Source organism: Pithys albifrons, chromosome 10 (genome assembly GCF_047495875.1).
Source record: "Pithys albifrons albifrons isolate INPA30051 chromosome 10, PitAlb_v1, whole genome shotgun sequence".
Taxonomy (NCBI): Eukaryota; Metazoa; Chordata; class Aves; order Passeriformes; family Thamnophilidae; genus Pithys; species Pithys albifrons.
The window spans coordinates 33,490,248-33,506,363 of NC_092467.1; the positions used below are offsets into that span (position 1 = coordinate 33,490,248).

At 52.3% G+C, this 16,116-nt stretch overlaps 1 protein-coding gene across 3 annotated transcripts in view; it reads right to left on the reverse strand.

Annotated features, from left to right (window-relative positions):
• Window positions 1–477: 477 nt before the first annotated feature.
• NEGR1 (neuronal growth regulator 1) overlaps window positions 478–16,116 on the reverse strand; it is a 226,046-nt gene continuing 210,407 nt past the window's right edge. For all 3 annotated transcript variants that reach the window (XM_071565212.1, XM_071565211.1, XM_071565209.1), the window contains one exon: window positions 478–3,724. In XM_071565212.1, coding sequence (XP_071421313.1) covers window positions 3,600–3,724 — 125 coding nt within the window. In that variant the 3' untranslated portion in view covers window positions 478–3,599. The remainder of the gene's footprint in view (window positions 3,725–16,116) is intronic.

The following is a 16,116-nucleotide window of genomic DNA, read 5'->3' on the forward strand; positions in this document are numbered from 1 at the left end:
CCAGCCTGAGAAGTAAATGCATATTTAGTCTTTAAGGCATATTGTTTGTCCATGTAAATCCATATTTTGGTATACACATTCTTCAAACACAGTTCTGGGGGCTCACTGGAGGTTTTGGTAGCAGAACATTTGCCATTGCCTCTCTGGAGCTCTTGCTCAGAAATGTGCAAAGGAACAGCTGTCACTGTGATGGGCTTGAACACTCCTGGGCCTCAAGCACAGCACTGACTCCACAACAGTCTCTATTGAACAGTTTAAAACAAAGCTCTTGGCTCTGGAGGATCCTGCCAAGTTGTAAACCCTTGAGAAACCAACTGCAATTGTTCCAGCAGTTGTGACATCCTTCCAGTGAGGATCAGGAGCAGATTCCTGGCCAGCAGCACCACTGGGGCCCTGGGGGGCAGCCCTGGTTTCTGCACAGGGAGGAGCTCACAGACTTTGGGGGTGCCAATGTGGACAACAACCTGGATGGAAATATTTCAGCTAAGCCATTTATTTTTCGCATTTGAAAGGTGGGAATAAATAGAGTAATATTTGTCCAACAGGTATGAACATTATGGGTCAGAACTTGGAAGAACAGACACTCAAACAGTTGCCTAAAGGGCTCCCCACAAACAACAGGGTTGGAACAGGATGGTCTTTAAGGTCCCTTCCAACCCAGAGCATTCTCTCACTCTGCAGTTCCATTGGAATGCTGGGGTCAGTTTGCAGCACAGCCCCTTGGGGAGGACAACCTGGTCCCCCCCAGCCATGGGGGTACCCCCACCAGGTCAGTCAGGGACTCACCAAGAGCCAAGTGGCTTTATGTGACCCACTGTCCCTCCAGCTCCAACCCTGCCAAAGTCAGGACTGCTGAGCCCCAGAGCTCCTTCAGGAGCCCAAACCCTACAGACACCGAGGACACCCAGCCCAGTGGCCTCATCACCACCCACCCCCAGCCCCCTGCAGCTCCCACCCACCACCCTGCTGCCCTAAGGGCTGCCACTGGCACCGAGAGACACTTGGCAACTTGCTGGGGGTTTTTCTTCCTTTTGGACTTTACAGAAATTTTGTCCCCCCCCAAGTGAAAACTCCACCATGGGCCTGAACACCTTGTCCCTGTCACCCAGTGGCTCTGCCTCCTCCCAGTGCAAACAGTCAACTATATATTCTCTTTCCATATTTAATAAAGCTGCTCTTTGTTCCATTCTGTTGCTGGAGGGGTCAGTTCCAGACACCAGGGACCACTGGAATGCCACATGTTACTGAACTGCAGGATTGGATCCAGCCACAGCACGGAACCCTCTCACAGAACCTGGCCTTGCTTTTCCCTCCATCAGACTCTACTGACATGATGGTTCCTGCAGCCCCCTGTTTCTGGAGAATGGATTCCAAAGCAGAGCCCTTTAAAGCTGCAATACAAGAGAGACTGGGACAGGAGGACTGTGTGCAGTATAATTGGAGTGGAATTTGTCCTCCTTCCTTGCAGAATGGATTTTGTCATGTTATTCCAGGTTTTAAAAATGCCACATTTGTGAAAACAGTAACTCTTGGCACATGGCTGCAAACAATGGGAGAAATGGTGTGGTCTGTCATGGAGTGTCCACACGGTGACCAGGACAGCTCCTTGGAACCAACAGAGCTCTGCTTATGCCCTTCAGCAGCGGTGACAGCACATTCACTGCACATTCTGGCTGCACGCTGGGACAGCAGGGACTGAGTGCAGGGAAACTCAGGAGTCCTCCTTGCCAAAAAATGGGGTATCTGAGCACAGTCTGGGGCTGCTGAGAACACCCAGTGCTCACCTGGAGCTGCTGCCTCTCAAAACCTGCTGGGAGGGGAAAAAAGGTTGGACTGTAACAATTCTCTCTCTTGGTGGGGCTCATACACAGACCATGGGAAGGATCATGGTGGCTGTCCCAGCCCTGGAGTGTCCAAGGCCAGGCTGGACAGGGCTTGGAGCACCCTGGGACAGTGGGAGGTGTCCCTGCCATGGCAGGGGTGGCACTGGATGGGCTTTGAGTCATTCCCAACCCAACCCAGTCTGGGATTCTGGGACAATGGTTTTGTTATTCGTGTAACAACAGCTGTTTGTGAGCAAGGGCAGATCTGTTGGGGTCACCAGGGCCCCGGGACCCAGGGGCTGTTGGCCCAGCAAGCCCCAGAGATGGCAGTTTGAGATCAGGTGCAAACTGTGAGCACATTTCATGTTAACACTGCCCAAGACTTTAAAAACCAAACCCAACATTATACACTGTTTGGACACTTGATCCTTCCCAGTGTGCTGTGAGTGTCCCCCTGGGCTGCAGGACTGGGATGGTGTGTGGGGCTGCCCTGCTGGGGAGGGACCTGCCCAGTGTGGGCACAGATCCTGCCTGGAAGGGTGACCCTCCCGTGGGTGGCAACTTGCACTTCAGAACCAGCACTGGAGCAACCTCCTTTCAGTATCTCTATGCCTATATATAAAATTCTGCTGATATTTCATGTATTTTCAGATATCTAATATTTAAAAGCATCCTTTATCATTGCTAAATTAGCCAAACCAGTACAAAATTAAGTGCAAGAAAAATACCAGTTCCTGTGGGGTTTGCCAGAAATACAAAAGGGACAATTCAGGTTCTGCCATTTACAGCCATGTAGGGGTCTGGATTCAGGAGGGGTGTGGGAAACCACCTACATTCAAAAGATGCCTCAAGGTCATTTGTGTTCTGGTTTGGAGCAGGAAAACAAATTTTTCCAGAGATCACCTACTGGTTAGTGGTGGTGGAGGGCAAACCAGAAAGGACTTGGTGCTACCCTTGACCTAAAGCAGGGTCTGGAGCAGCTCGTGGACCCCCTGGGGACGGGAGAGGAGCTTTTCCTTGTAGCCTGTAGCACCTCCATCCTCAGCTAGAGATTTCTTATGCTCAAAAGGATGCTTCAGCATTTCCCAAAGCACATTCCAGATTGGTTGGAGAGGAAGAGGAAAGTCGTGTTTTATGAAGGCACAACCATGCTGAATTTGCAGGAGAAAGGGAAGAGAACAAAAGCAGTACTGCACAGTGCAGTTATAATACAAGGCTCATTCTTGAAACCTGAATATCATGCTAGAAGAAAATCTAGATATGTGTAATATTTTGAAGAAGTATTTTGAAGGCAATATTATTGGATTTTTTTTTTTTTTTACTCAAAAAAGGACAAATGCTTGTGTGTAAATGTGGATAGAATGGTGGTTGAGAAGGGAACTGAATGCTTGTATTGCAGCCTTAAAGAAGCACATTTTTACTGCAATATCCTTTTTTCTCTTGTAAACTGCAGTCTGCACCTCAGCAGACCGTGACTGAACGCTTTTGAAAACTGGTCGCTTACAAACATGAAATCACAATTAATATCCTCTAAAAGTAATTTCAGAGTTCTCACGGCTTAGAAAAGGACAATGGGTACTGCTTCACAAGGTAATGGAGCTAATCCAAAAGAAGGAGGGGAAGGAAAGTATTTACAGAGCGAGCAATTCTGCAGCCGGCGCCGTCCCCGCGTCGGCGCCGCCATCCAGCCCACGCCGCCGTAACCAACTCTACCCGATTGGAGCCAGGCACCGGCACTTCCAGGGAATCCTTAGAAGCCTTTAGGGGTCTTTGCTTTTAGTGCAGAATGATGTTCTTCAGGTAGAATATGCTACTGAGGGAGGGCAGGGTCAGCACCAGGGCCCAGCAGGAGAAGAGGACCTCGGCGTCGCCGGTGATGCCGTACTGGGCTGTGCTGGGAGCTGCAGAGAGAGGGAAACGGGTCAGTGCCAGTCCTCACACATCCCCTGTGGGCACCAACCCTGCAAGGACAACACTTGGTGCAGCAGGAACACCCTCCAGAAAACCCGAGAAAAGGCCACAGGAGCAGCCCAGCCCTCTGCCACCCCACCCAGGGAACGGTGCTGAGTGTTCAGAGAGGACAAACTGGAGGCGAGGAAGGATTTCAAACGGCAGTTCTTGGTGTCAGAGGAGAGACCCCTTTGTAACCATTGGAATAATTGAGCCGTGTCAAAGTTACTGAGAGCAATGAGGGGGGATTGGATTTGACTGTCTTGGAAAACAGCTCATTTTCTGCCCAAGTCCAAAAGAGAAAGGTTGACAGTTTTGCTCATCCAGACATTCCTACTTATTTCCAGCCCCTTTGAAGAAATGGTATTTATTTGTTTACCACGAGGTCTTTCTCAAATTCCTGAGTAAATACACACTGAGAGCATGCAAAGAGAGGGAAAACACAGGAGAAATATAATCCTGAATTCCAAGTCCTGTTCAGTCCAAGCAGGGGAACACAAATGCTCCTTTTCTGCCTCCCCAGAACCCTGAGCTCTGTTTGCTGCAGGACACTTCGTTTGGTACAGGGTCTGTGAGACAACCAAACCCCCCTGGGCTCCCCCCTGCAGAAAGGTGCAGGTGATAAACCCAACCCAACCCACGAGTTCTCTTGACTTTTGGTTTGGTGCCTGATGGCCATGACTGAGGGCAGGCCAGGGCTCTGCTGCTCCCTCTGCAAAGGGCCTTTCTGTGCTCAGACACTGGGACAAATCAACCCTTAATTTATCCCCAGCCCAGGCGAGGCTGCTCAGGCCAAGCAGAGGTTCCATTTGGTGGCATTAAAGGAGTTTCCTCAACTTAAAGCTCATTTGAACTGTGGTGGCTGTAAAAGCCAGTGGAAAATTATGCAAATCTGATTTCCTGCCTCTGAACCAGCTCTGTCTTTCCAAGGCTTATTAAATCATACCTGGATTGTTTCAGCACAAAGGTACAAAGTGAGTTAATGAGGGAAAAATACACTGACTTGGGCAGATAATAGAGAGGAGTTACAGCTCCCAGAGCTGCCTCCCCAGGGCAATGGGATGGGAGAGAAAGCTGAAGAAGTGAAGCTGGAGCAGTTTAATTATCCATGATGATGTCCCAGCAAGAGCACTGCAGGACACACACCTTCAAATGTGGTGCTTGAGTCTTAAAAGGGCTTCAAAATTAATAAGCTTTGCAGTCCTTTTTCACCTCAGAGTATTGAGTCACTTTTCCTGAGTCTCCCTGAATTTTTTGCTGGCCCAAGGAAATTTGCTTCCTAAATTAATAAAATTCCATGGATTTTTTCTTGTGTGGTGTTTTACAAACTTGAAAAATAAACAAGTGTTACAATTTACAAATGTAAAGGCCCCTGGTCTGGTCTCCACAGTCCTTCACCTCCAAGGAGCAATTACTTTGGTAAGAACTGAGCAGCCCCTGCTTCCCTGAGCATTTGCTGGGCAAAGCTCTGCAAGGGCACTTTGTTCTTGGATTGCTCCTTTCCGTGGGGTTTTTCATGTCAGACTAAGCCCTTAGTTGAGGAACAAAGGAAAAGGTTTAACTGTTTGAAAATAGCATAAAATCTGCTTTTCTTCCCCCCCTTGAAGTCTTGCCATGTCATTGTTCCACACACACACACACAGACTCTCACAGACAGTATTTCTGCAGGAAGGGGAAGGGGCAGGTGGGTGGGATTAGGAATTAAGGAAAGCTGAATTATTTGAGGCTGGGATTACACCTGCAGCCACCCTGGGCTTTGCCATCAGTCCTGGCCCCACCAGGACAGCAGAGCACGATGTAAGGGCTGATTTTACAGCCTGGGAAGCTTCTGGTGCCCAGAGAGAGGAAGGAGGACATGGTGGGGCTGCAGAGGGTGGGGGATTCTCCTCCAGAACACCTTGGTGGCTCTGCCATGGAAACCAGAGCCTGGGGGTCCCCTTGGGCTGAGCCTTGGGAAGGGGCTGGAGCAGCAGGAGGGGTTGAGGGAGCTGGGAAGGGGCTGGAGCAGCAGGAGGGGCTGAGGGAGCTGGGAAGGGGCTGAGGGAGCTGGGAAGGGGCTGAGGGAGCTGGGAAGGGGCTGAGGGAGCTGGGAAGGGGCCGGAGCAGCAGGAGGGGCTGAGGGAGCTGGGAAGGGGCTGAGGGAGCTGGGAAGGGGCTGAGGGAGCTGGGAAGGGGCTGAGGGAGCTGGGAAGGGGCTGAGGGAGCTGGGGAGGTTCAGCCTGGAGCAAAGGAGGCTCAGGGGGCACCTTCTGGCTCTGCAATCCCTGCCAGGAGGGGGAGCCGGGACAGGGGGTCGGGCTGTGCCCCAGGGCACAGGGACAGGGGCAGAGGGCACTGCCAGGAGGGTCAGGTTGGATATCAGGAGGAATTCCTCCCTGGAAAGGGCTGTCCAGCCCTGGCACAGCTGCCCAGGGCAGGGGTGGTTCCCCATCCCCGGAGGGATTTCAAAGCCCTGTGGATGTGGCACTTGGGGACATGGTCAGTGGTGGCCTTGGCAGTGCTGGGGGAATATTTGACTTGATGGTCTGGGAGGGCTTTCCCAACCTCAATGATTCTGTGATTTTATGAGCAAATTCAGTCCAGAGCCCTGGCAGTGACACCTTAAAATACCTTAAAGACAGTGAATTTCCACCTAGAAGAAGAATAAAATGAGCTTGATGAAAAGTTTCATGTCTGAAGTGTAAAATGACCCAGGATTTAGGAGACACAGTAAGTTTAAAATGTCAGCTTCAGTCATGGAAGGACAATAATTTCCTTTGCTGCTAATGGGTAAGTCATTAACGTTCCTCAGAGCCCGAGCAGCTGCAGCCCTGTGGGTGAGGGGGGAGCTGCAGCTGAGCCTCACAGGGAGCAGCAGGAGGGGCCAGGGATTCATCCCCAGCCTGCTGTGGGCTGGCAGGGACCTGAACTTCCACCTCACCATCCACACACCGGGTCAGCCCTGGGGCAGGAGAAGTCCATGGCCGGCCCCAAAGTCCCACGTGCTCTTATCAAGCTCTCTTTGCTTCTAATTCAGTGATTATCCCACATAATCCTGATGTTTTACACCAGCCAGCAGTTGTGAAAATATTTAAGACACCCTTAGCACAGACAGGATTATATTCAGACATCTCTCCTGGTGCTGAATAGAAAGGAACAAAGTAATATTATATCAGTATCTCTAATTAATACAAGAGATTAGGAGAAGTGCTGTGCTGGAACACACAAACCAGCATTTCCCAACACCAAGGGCTGCATTAACCAGAAATAATTATAAGCTTTAGTGCTGATGCCGTGTAGACAAAAGCACAAACCCCTTCAGGTTGTCTGAATAAGTGAGACTAATTCTCTTAAATGGATTATGCAGGGAGATGTTAATAAGCTTTGCATTTAACTATATTCAGGTTAATCATTTACTATAGGAAAGCCTTAATAAATTGGATTTTTTGGTGCAATATTTAAAATATCCAGCAAAGGAAGAAGTAAACTAACTGAAGGTCAAAGCAGGAAGAAAAGAAGAGATGAAAACGACTGGGCTGTCAAAAATGTTCCTTTAAAAGGAAAGATTGTGAGATAATGGGCCTCAGAAGGCTCAGCCAAGTCCTGGGATAACATCTCTCCATATTGTTACACTCTGAGTCAGCTGAGGATTTATGGCTGTGCAGGAGAAGGTCGACAGTGTGTGAAGGGTTGGTGGGAGGGAAGGGGCAGTGAGGGGGACACGACGGGCCTGGGGAGCTCCAGAGGAGGCTCCAGGTTCTGACCAAGGGGAGCTTCCAAGAGGAGAAACCTCCCTGTGCCTGGGGGGCAGCAAGGACTGGAGAAAGCCTGACCTTGGGAGAACAAACCTCAAAGCCTTGTCTAAAAATGCCTCCCACTTGTTTAGTCTTATGCAAATGCAATCACCCTCCAGGCTGAGAGACAGCAAATTTACTGTGCTGGAAAATGCACCAGGGAAGTTAAAGAGACAAATGGGAAGGGGGAGGCCCTTTGGAAGTGTGAGCCAGATGGGGGCTGTGACTAAACACAGCTTTGACCAAGACAACAACACTGGGAAGTGCTGAGGGTTTTAGTGATGTTGAAATGCACTTGGACTGTGGCTGTGGTGGCTGAGGTGGATGTGGAGACCCAGAAGGTCTCTGGTCTGATGTTCCTCTGGTACTGGCACAGTTTTTGGAAAAAAAAATTCTCCCTGTGGAGGGACCACCTCCAATCCAACCCTGGGGTCAGTTTTGGGCAACTGAAATCAGGTCCAACCAGAGCTACACAAAGAACAATTAACAGGGACCTGCCAGACACGTCCTGAGGTGTCCAACCAAACCACTCAATGGACATTTATCAGCTGTGTGTCCTTAGGCTTGGAGAGAGCAGAGCCACGATGGATGGCACTGGGAATGACAGGGGAAAGGCTCTAAGTGCCTTCACTCCTGTTCTCCAACAACTCTCAGGAATAAAGCAGTTCCAAAGTCAGCAACTTCTCCAAACAGAGTGGAGGCCCCTCAGTGTGTGCAGGTGGAAGGGAAGTCCCTCCAGCCCCTTGGGCTGAGGCTCCAGCACTGTGTGCCCTGCAGCCAGGATTGTCCCTGCTCCAAGGAGAGCACCCCATGGCCAGGATGGAGAGGGAGCAGCTCTGGATGTGTAGGGGGCTGAGGCACCTGCACTCTGTTTCCCTGCAGCCAGGATTGTCCCTGCTCCAAGGAGAGCACCCCATGGCCAGGATGGAGAGGGAGCAGCTCTGGATGTGTAGGGGGCTGAGGCTCCAGCACTGTGTTCCCTGCAGCCACGATTGTCCCTGCTCCAAGGAGGCCACCCCATGGCCAGGATGGAGAGGGAGCAGCTCTGGATGTGTAGGGGGCTGAGGCTCCAGAACTGTGTTCCCTGCAGCCAGGATTGTCCCTGCTCCAAGGAGGCCACCCCATGGCCAGGATGGAGAGGGAGCAGCTCTGGATGTGTAGGGGGCTGAGGCTCCAGAACTGTGTTCCCTGCAGCCAGGATTGTCCCTGCTCCAAGCACACCACCCCATGGCCAGGATGGAGAGGGAGCAGCTCTGGATGTGCAGACACCTCGATCCTGGGGCTGGGAGGAGCTCTGGAGGGAGCACAGGGAGCTGCCCCACTCCAAGGGTGGTGGTGCCAAGGGGACATTGAGTCAGTCACCTGTTGGATTTTCACTCTCTTCTGTTTGTTTTCCCCCCTTCCACTGCCTGGAGACCTGCCTGGGACAACCAGCCCCCAGCAGACTCTCTTCCACTTTCAAAAACTGTGTTAACAAATGGAACCCTGAAACTGTAGGGGGTTTTCCCCAAAAATTCATTCCTCCTTCCAAAATCTGATTTATTTTCCACACACATTTGACTCTTCTCATACAACCCCAAGTTTTAATCTGGTTGTTATTGTTTGTAGCCAAACATTTAATTTTTAAAAAAATTAGGTGTATTATTTTAGACAAGCAAATGTCTAATTTTTCAAACTTATAAATGATGAGTAAATTTTCTCTAGTTTATACTTAAGAAAATCATGATAATGTGACCATGTGTAAAGTTACAGACTGACCTGCACAATCTGGGGAACAGCTGGAAGAGGGACCGCAACCTTTCCATTGTGATTAAAGGGATGCCCTTACTGAAGAACATTCGAGCTACTGGACAAAAAGGAGGCCCATGGGACAATTTATCCTGAGGCACAGGATGTGGAGACCCACAGACCTTGACTGGGACAGCTCCAGCTCAGGTGCCAAAGGACTCACTGTGGTTCTCAGGAGCAGTGTCTGTTTTTGGAAGGAGTTCAGCCTGGAATTATTAGTGATCCAACAGTCTGAGACCTACAGGAGCCATTCCCACTTTCTGTTCAGGGAAGGTACCCCCTTGAGCTGTTACAAACCTGCTGCAGCAGCACTGGAATACATTCCTAAAGCACTTTGTATTGCCACTGTTTTCACAATGAAGAGAGATTGGCACGACTTTATTACCCAACTGTGATTTGTTTCTGAACTCACATTTTGAATTTTAATGTATGGCTGCCTATAGAGAAGTCCCAGTTTATGGGCAATGATCACTCAGGGGTACCTGGAACTCCCTGTAGGTCCTGGTCCCTCTGACTGTGCAGTCTCACTGTTGTTCTTGCTCAGTGGTGAAGAGGAGAAGGGTCCAGGGACACCTGAGAGCCCCTGGCAGGGCCTGAAGGGGCTCCAGGAGAGCTGGAGAGGGACTGGGGACAAGGGATGGAGGGACAGGACACAGGGAATGGCTTCCCACTGCCAGAGTGCAGGGATAGGTGGGATATTGGGAAGGAATTCCTGGCTGGGAGGGTAGGCAGGCCCTGGCACAGGTGCCCAGAGAAGCTGTGGCTGCCCCAGCCCTGGGAGTGTCCCAGGCCAGGTTGGACAAGGCTTGGAGCACCCTGGGCTGGTGGGAGGTGTCCCTGCCCAGGGCAGGGTTGGAACTGGATGGGCTTTGAGGTCCCTCCCGACCCAACCCAGTCTGGGACTCCCTGAAATGTCTCTGGTCCCACAGCAGCAGAGCTCTGGTGCTGCTCAGACAGAGCCACCTCACTCCAGTCATTCCCAAAGTGCAGGATTTCAGTCACAGCTCCAAAAGCAAACCCAGTTCTAAACCCTTACTTGGCTCTGTGGTGCATCTTTAACAGAATATCATTTAGACAGAGATAAACTTGATCATATCCAATAAAAACCCTTTCAATAAATCCTGCAAAGGAAAGGAATCCTTCCCATGCCTTGCTGGGATAAATGAGGAGAGTTCTGAGAGTCCCAGTGTTCAACAGCATGAAATGGCACAGCCCTGATGGACCTGCTTCTGCTGCAGGGAGTATTTCATAATCCAGAGGAGTATTTATGAGGAAAAGTCCTGTGAGGGAACAGAATAAAATCTGGTTTTCTGTATCATCCTTTTCACTCAGGTCCTCTCCCATTTCCCTGTGTGGCTGAGACCCTCAGTCACATTGGGCAAGGGAAACATCTTTTGGGAGCCCTGGAGTGAAGGATGTGAACCAGCCTTGGAAGAACAGGATGGCTTTGAGCAGCAGAGGAGACACCAGCCCAGGCCTGGAGGAACCTCCTGCTCCCCCTCAGCCACTGCAACCACACAGGGACAGCACAGGGACAGCACAGACCAGCCAAACAGAGCTCTGAGCAGCCCAACATGGCTCTGCAGAGCAGATACCACCTGCACCTGGTCACCCCAGCCCCATCACCTCCCCACAGCAGACACAGCCTGCCCCTGGTCACCCTCAGCCCCACCATCTCCCCACAGCAGACACAGCCTACCCCTGGTCACCCCAGCCCCATCACCTCCCCACAGCAGACACAGCCTGCCCCTGGTCACCCCCAGCCCCATCACCTCCCCACAGCAGACACAGCCTGCCCCTGGTCACCCCAGCCCCACCATCTCCCCACAGCAGACACAGAGTACACCTGGTCACCCCCAGCCCCACCAGCTCCCCACAGCAGACACAGCCTGCCCCTGGTCACCCTCAGCCCCACCAGCTCCCCAGAACCTGCCCCTGGTCACCCCCAGCCCCACCAGCTCCCCAGAGCCTGTCCCTGATCACTCCCAGCCCCACCTTCTCCCCAGAGCAGACACAGAGTGCCCCTGGTCACCCCCAGCCCCACCAGCTCCCCAGAACCTGCCCCTGGTCACCCCCAGCCCCACCATCTCCCCACAGCAGACACAGAGTACACCTGGTCACCCCCAGCCCCACCAGCTCCCCACAGCAGACACAGAGTACACCTGGTCACCCCCAGCCCCACCATCTCCCCAGAACCTGCCCCTGGTCACCCCCAGCCCCACTATCTCCTCACAGCAGACACAGAGTGCCCCTGGTCACCCCCAGCCCCACTATCTCCCCAGAACCTGCCCCTGGTCACCCCCAGCCCCACCATCTCACCAGAACCTGCCCCTGGTCACTCCCAGCCCCACCATCTCCCCAGAACCTGCCCCTGGTCACCCCCAGCCCCACTATCTCCCCAGAACCTGCCCCTGGTCACCCCCAGCCCCACCATCTCACCAGAACCTGCCCCTGGTCACCCCCAGCCCCACCATCTCACCAGAACCTGCCCCTGGTCACCCCCAGCCCCACCATCTCACCAGAACCTGCCCCTGGTCACCCCCAGCCCCACCATCTCACCAGAACCTGCCCCTGGTCACCCCCAGCCCCACCATCTCCCCAGAACCTGCCCCCAGTCACCCCCAGCCCCACCATCTCCCCAGAGCAGACACAGAGTGCCCCCGGTCACCCCCAGCCCCACCACCTCCCCAGGTCCTGTGCCAGCTGCCAGCACTGCAGGGACTGTCCCAAGGTGACCTGAGCTGGGATTTCATGCAGAACCCAAAGCTGTGTGAGTGCAGTGGGAAGGAGCTGCACCAATCCCAGGAAAATTCAAACTCCACTTAGTGACTTAGGGAAATGTTTTGGCCAGAAAAGAAATACCTCAATGCAATGGTGGCACAGGTGCCCAGAGGAGCTGTGGCTGCCCCAGCCCTGGGAGTGTCCCAGGCCAGGCTGGACAGGGCTTGGAGCACCCTGGGCTGGTGGGAGGTGTCCCTGCCCAGGGCAGGGGTGGCACTGGAGGGGCTTTGAGGTCCCTCTCAGCCCAACTCAGTCTGGGATTTTGTGATATTTCCCAAGATCTCAGCAAGGTGTCCTAGTTCTGAGACACACATGGACTCAGAGACAATCTGGAACTGGAGCTATTAATTATCAGATATTTTAAGCTGTAATCCTCAAGGGAAATGTACAACTCCCAATCTGTCCTTCTTGCCCCAGATTTGGTGAGAAAACCATTTTTTTTCCTGAGTTTACTTGTCATAGAGGAAAGAAGCCCTTTCTTTAGAACAAACCCTGGAATAAATTTATAGAGTTTTCTAAATGATGCAGCGACTGACGCCTCCATTTCATTATAATGCTCCTTTCTAACTGATATCAAACCTATGGAGCTGATTCCTGGGGAGTCTCAGCCTGGTGGGCAGCGAGGCTGCCTCAGCCTGGAGCTGAACCACAGAGAGCAAACCCGGGTGTCCCATTGCCCTGCCAAGCTCTGCTCAGAAAGGTGACTTTTGGAGGACCTGCAGTGTGATGGACACACTGTTGGACACACGAGGACTCCTTTGTTGTTGTGCTTGACAGGTTTCTGTGTGAAGCTTTCAGTTCCTTTAAACTCCTTTAGATTTGGCAAAATGTGTTAATCTATTGTAAATATGTATTTTTAATTACTCACAGTGAAAAGATTCCCACTTATTTTGCAGAAGTGCTTGGCAGATCAGTGTCCTTGGGATTGTGCAAGTTCCACATTTCTGTGCCCTGAGACACACCAGAGCTTCCCCCTGCAGGTCCCACCAGCACATCAGAGAGCCATGGAACACCCTGAGCTGGAATGGGCCCACCAGGACCATCCAACCCAACCCCTGCCCTGCACAGACACCCCAACAATCCCCCCCTGTGCCCCAGAGCATCATCCAAACCCTCCTGGAGCTCTGGCAGCCTTGGGGCCATGCCCACTGCTCTGGGGAGCCTGGGCAGTGCCCACCACCCTCTGGGGAAGGACCTTTCCCTGAGATCCAACCTGACCCTGCCCTGGGGAGCCTGGGCAGTGCCCACCACCCTCTGGGGAAGGACCTTTCCCTGAGATCCAACCTGACCCTGCCCTGGGGAGCCCGGGCAGTGCCCACCACCCTCTGGGGGAAGGACCTTTCCCTGAGATCCAACCTGACCCTGCCCTGGGGAGCCTGGGCAGTGCCCACCACCCTCTGGGGAAGGACCTTTCCCTGAGATCCAACCTGACCCTGCCCTGGGGAGCCTGGGCAGTGCCCACCACCCTCTGGGGGAAGGGCCTTTCCCTGAGATCCAACCTGACCCTGCCCTGGGGAGCCTGGGCAGTGCCCACCACCCTCTGGGGGAAGGACCTTTCCCTGAGATCCAACCTGACCCTGCCCTGGGGAGCCTGGGCAGTGCCCACCACCCTCTTGGGGAAGGACCTTTCCCTGAGATCCAACCTGACCCTGCCCTGGGGAGCCTGGGCAGTGCCCACCACCCTCTGGGGGAAGGATCTTTTCCTCATTTCCAGCCCAGATGGCTGAGAAGCCTGAGGAAGGTTTAACCTGTCCCTCACTCTGTAAGAATCCTGCCAGTCTTTGCTCTTGGCACAGTCAGGGCAAAGGAAATGCCCAGTCCAGGGTGGGTATGTGAGTATGAACCCCTCTGTGAGGTTTGGAAGATGTGCAATGGCAACAACTGCTGAGGTACACGGGGATAACAACCAGAAGGGATCGTTTGAAGGGAAACTTGTAGGCTCAGAAAAGATAAATAATGTATTATTTCATGGTGCTGTCCAGTTCTCTGACCACAGGACTGGTTTGGGTGTGATGCGTTCAAGGCTGGCACCACCTCCTTACCCACAGATCTGCAGTGCCCACCTGGCCCTGACTGTGTGACCACCTGCAGCAACCAGCAAACCCAACCCTGATCAGCTCAACATCAAATGGAAATCAAGCCTGATGCTGGTTCTGCAACGGGTCATGAACTTCCCCTGGATGGAGTAAACCCAGCGTTGGTTTAGAGGACACTGAGAACAAGACTAGAAAGTGCCAGGGCTCTCCCTGGGAAAGCAGGGGCAGGATTCCCACTGCCCTCCCTGGGCTGGGTGTGTGCTCAGCCCCAGGCCACGGGGCTGGAGAGGCTCTTCAGCCATGGAGAACCAAGAGGAGCCAAGGACTGAGGCTCTCCAGGACAGACATTCCCTTCCCAAGTGCTGTGGAATCCTCTGCCTCACTTGCAAAGGTCCAAGCTGGAGAAATTCCCCCATTTCACAAGTTTGATGCTGCAACAAAACTACGGAGTGATAAAATCTCTTGCTGAGAAGCACAAGTTGTTTTGAAAGTAAAACGTTTTCAGGCCCTTCTGCACCTGATTTTGGCAGCCTACAATAACTCCTTCCCTGACAATGTGGCCCTCATTTGTAAGTGTCACAGTGGAGAAAAGGAAAAGCATTTTAATGTGACAGAAAAATTTGACTTGGGAGTTAATTACTCTAATTTGAGAGGATTTTTGGCTCATCTGCATAGTTGAAAATTATTTACAACTTCCATTGGTAATTAGAGGTTGGTCTCGTGCTGAAATATTGCAAATGGCTTTGGAGACATTTGCTGATCCTTCTCACTTTTAGAGGAAATGAATTTATTAGTAGTTAATATGTAAAATATTTGTATGTCTGACCTTTTGTTAAACATTCCTCCTGTATTTCAGATGATTGGTTGGCAGCCCCGTGTCCCCAAGTGACGTGTGACATTGTAAATAAGCCCTGGAATGGAGCAGCACATTAAATCTCTGTGTTCAGTGGCAGCCTCTGATAGTTCTCATCTATCACCAGCTCTGCTGGTTCTGCTGCGTGGAGCCAACGCCACATACACGGGGAATGAGAATTTCTACCCTGAACTTTCCAGTTCCTGGACAGTTCCAACATCATTCTCCTGCTCTTGACAAAGGATGTGGAGTTGAGCAAGTTAGTCCCTGATTTCTCACAGTTTTGGTGACTGTGTGCAAGGAAGGAACTTTTTTGCTGGAGGAGCTGACAAGCCTTAGACAAATCTCCCACTGGTTGTCAGATGCTTTCTGAGACTTGAGGTTTATTCAGCTCTGCTGCTGATTTTCTCAGGCATTTCTTGGAGGTTTCTCTTGGTCATATTTCTGCACAGTGTATATATTGTTCTAGTTTTATAGGGATATTAAACCCCCCATAATCCATGGAATTTTACTGCTGAACCTTGCTGAGAGCCAAGGAATTAATCAACAGTGCTTTGATTATAAGGTGATGGATGAAATAAATTACACAGTCCAACTCCTTCCTCATTTCAGAAGGTGTAGTGGCACCTGGAGTCTTAACACCCCTCAGGCTGGGCCAGGGCAGGGTCAGGTTGGACATCAGGAGGAATTTCTGCCTGGAAAGGGTGGGCAGCACTGGCAGGGGCTGCCCAGGGAGGTTTGGAGTGCCCAGCCCTGGAGGTGCCCAAGGCAGGACTGGCTGTGGCACTCAGTGCTCTGGGCTGGGGGACAAGGTGGGCATCGGGCACAGGGTGGGCTCCATGGGCTGGGAGGGCTTTGCCAAGGTGGGCATCGGGCACAGGGTGGGCTCCATGGGCTGGGACGGCTTTGCCAAGGTGGGTATCGGGCACAGGGTGGGCTCCATGGGCTGGGAGGGCTTTGCCAAGGTGGGCATCGGGCACAGGGTGGGCTCCATGGGCTGGGAGGGCTTTGCCAAGGTGGGCATTGGGCACAGGGTGGGCTCCATGGGCTGGGAGGGCTTTGCCAAGGTGGGCATTGGGCACAGGGTGGGCTCCATGGGCTGGGAGGGCTTT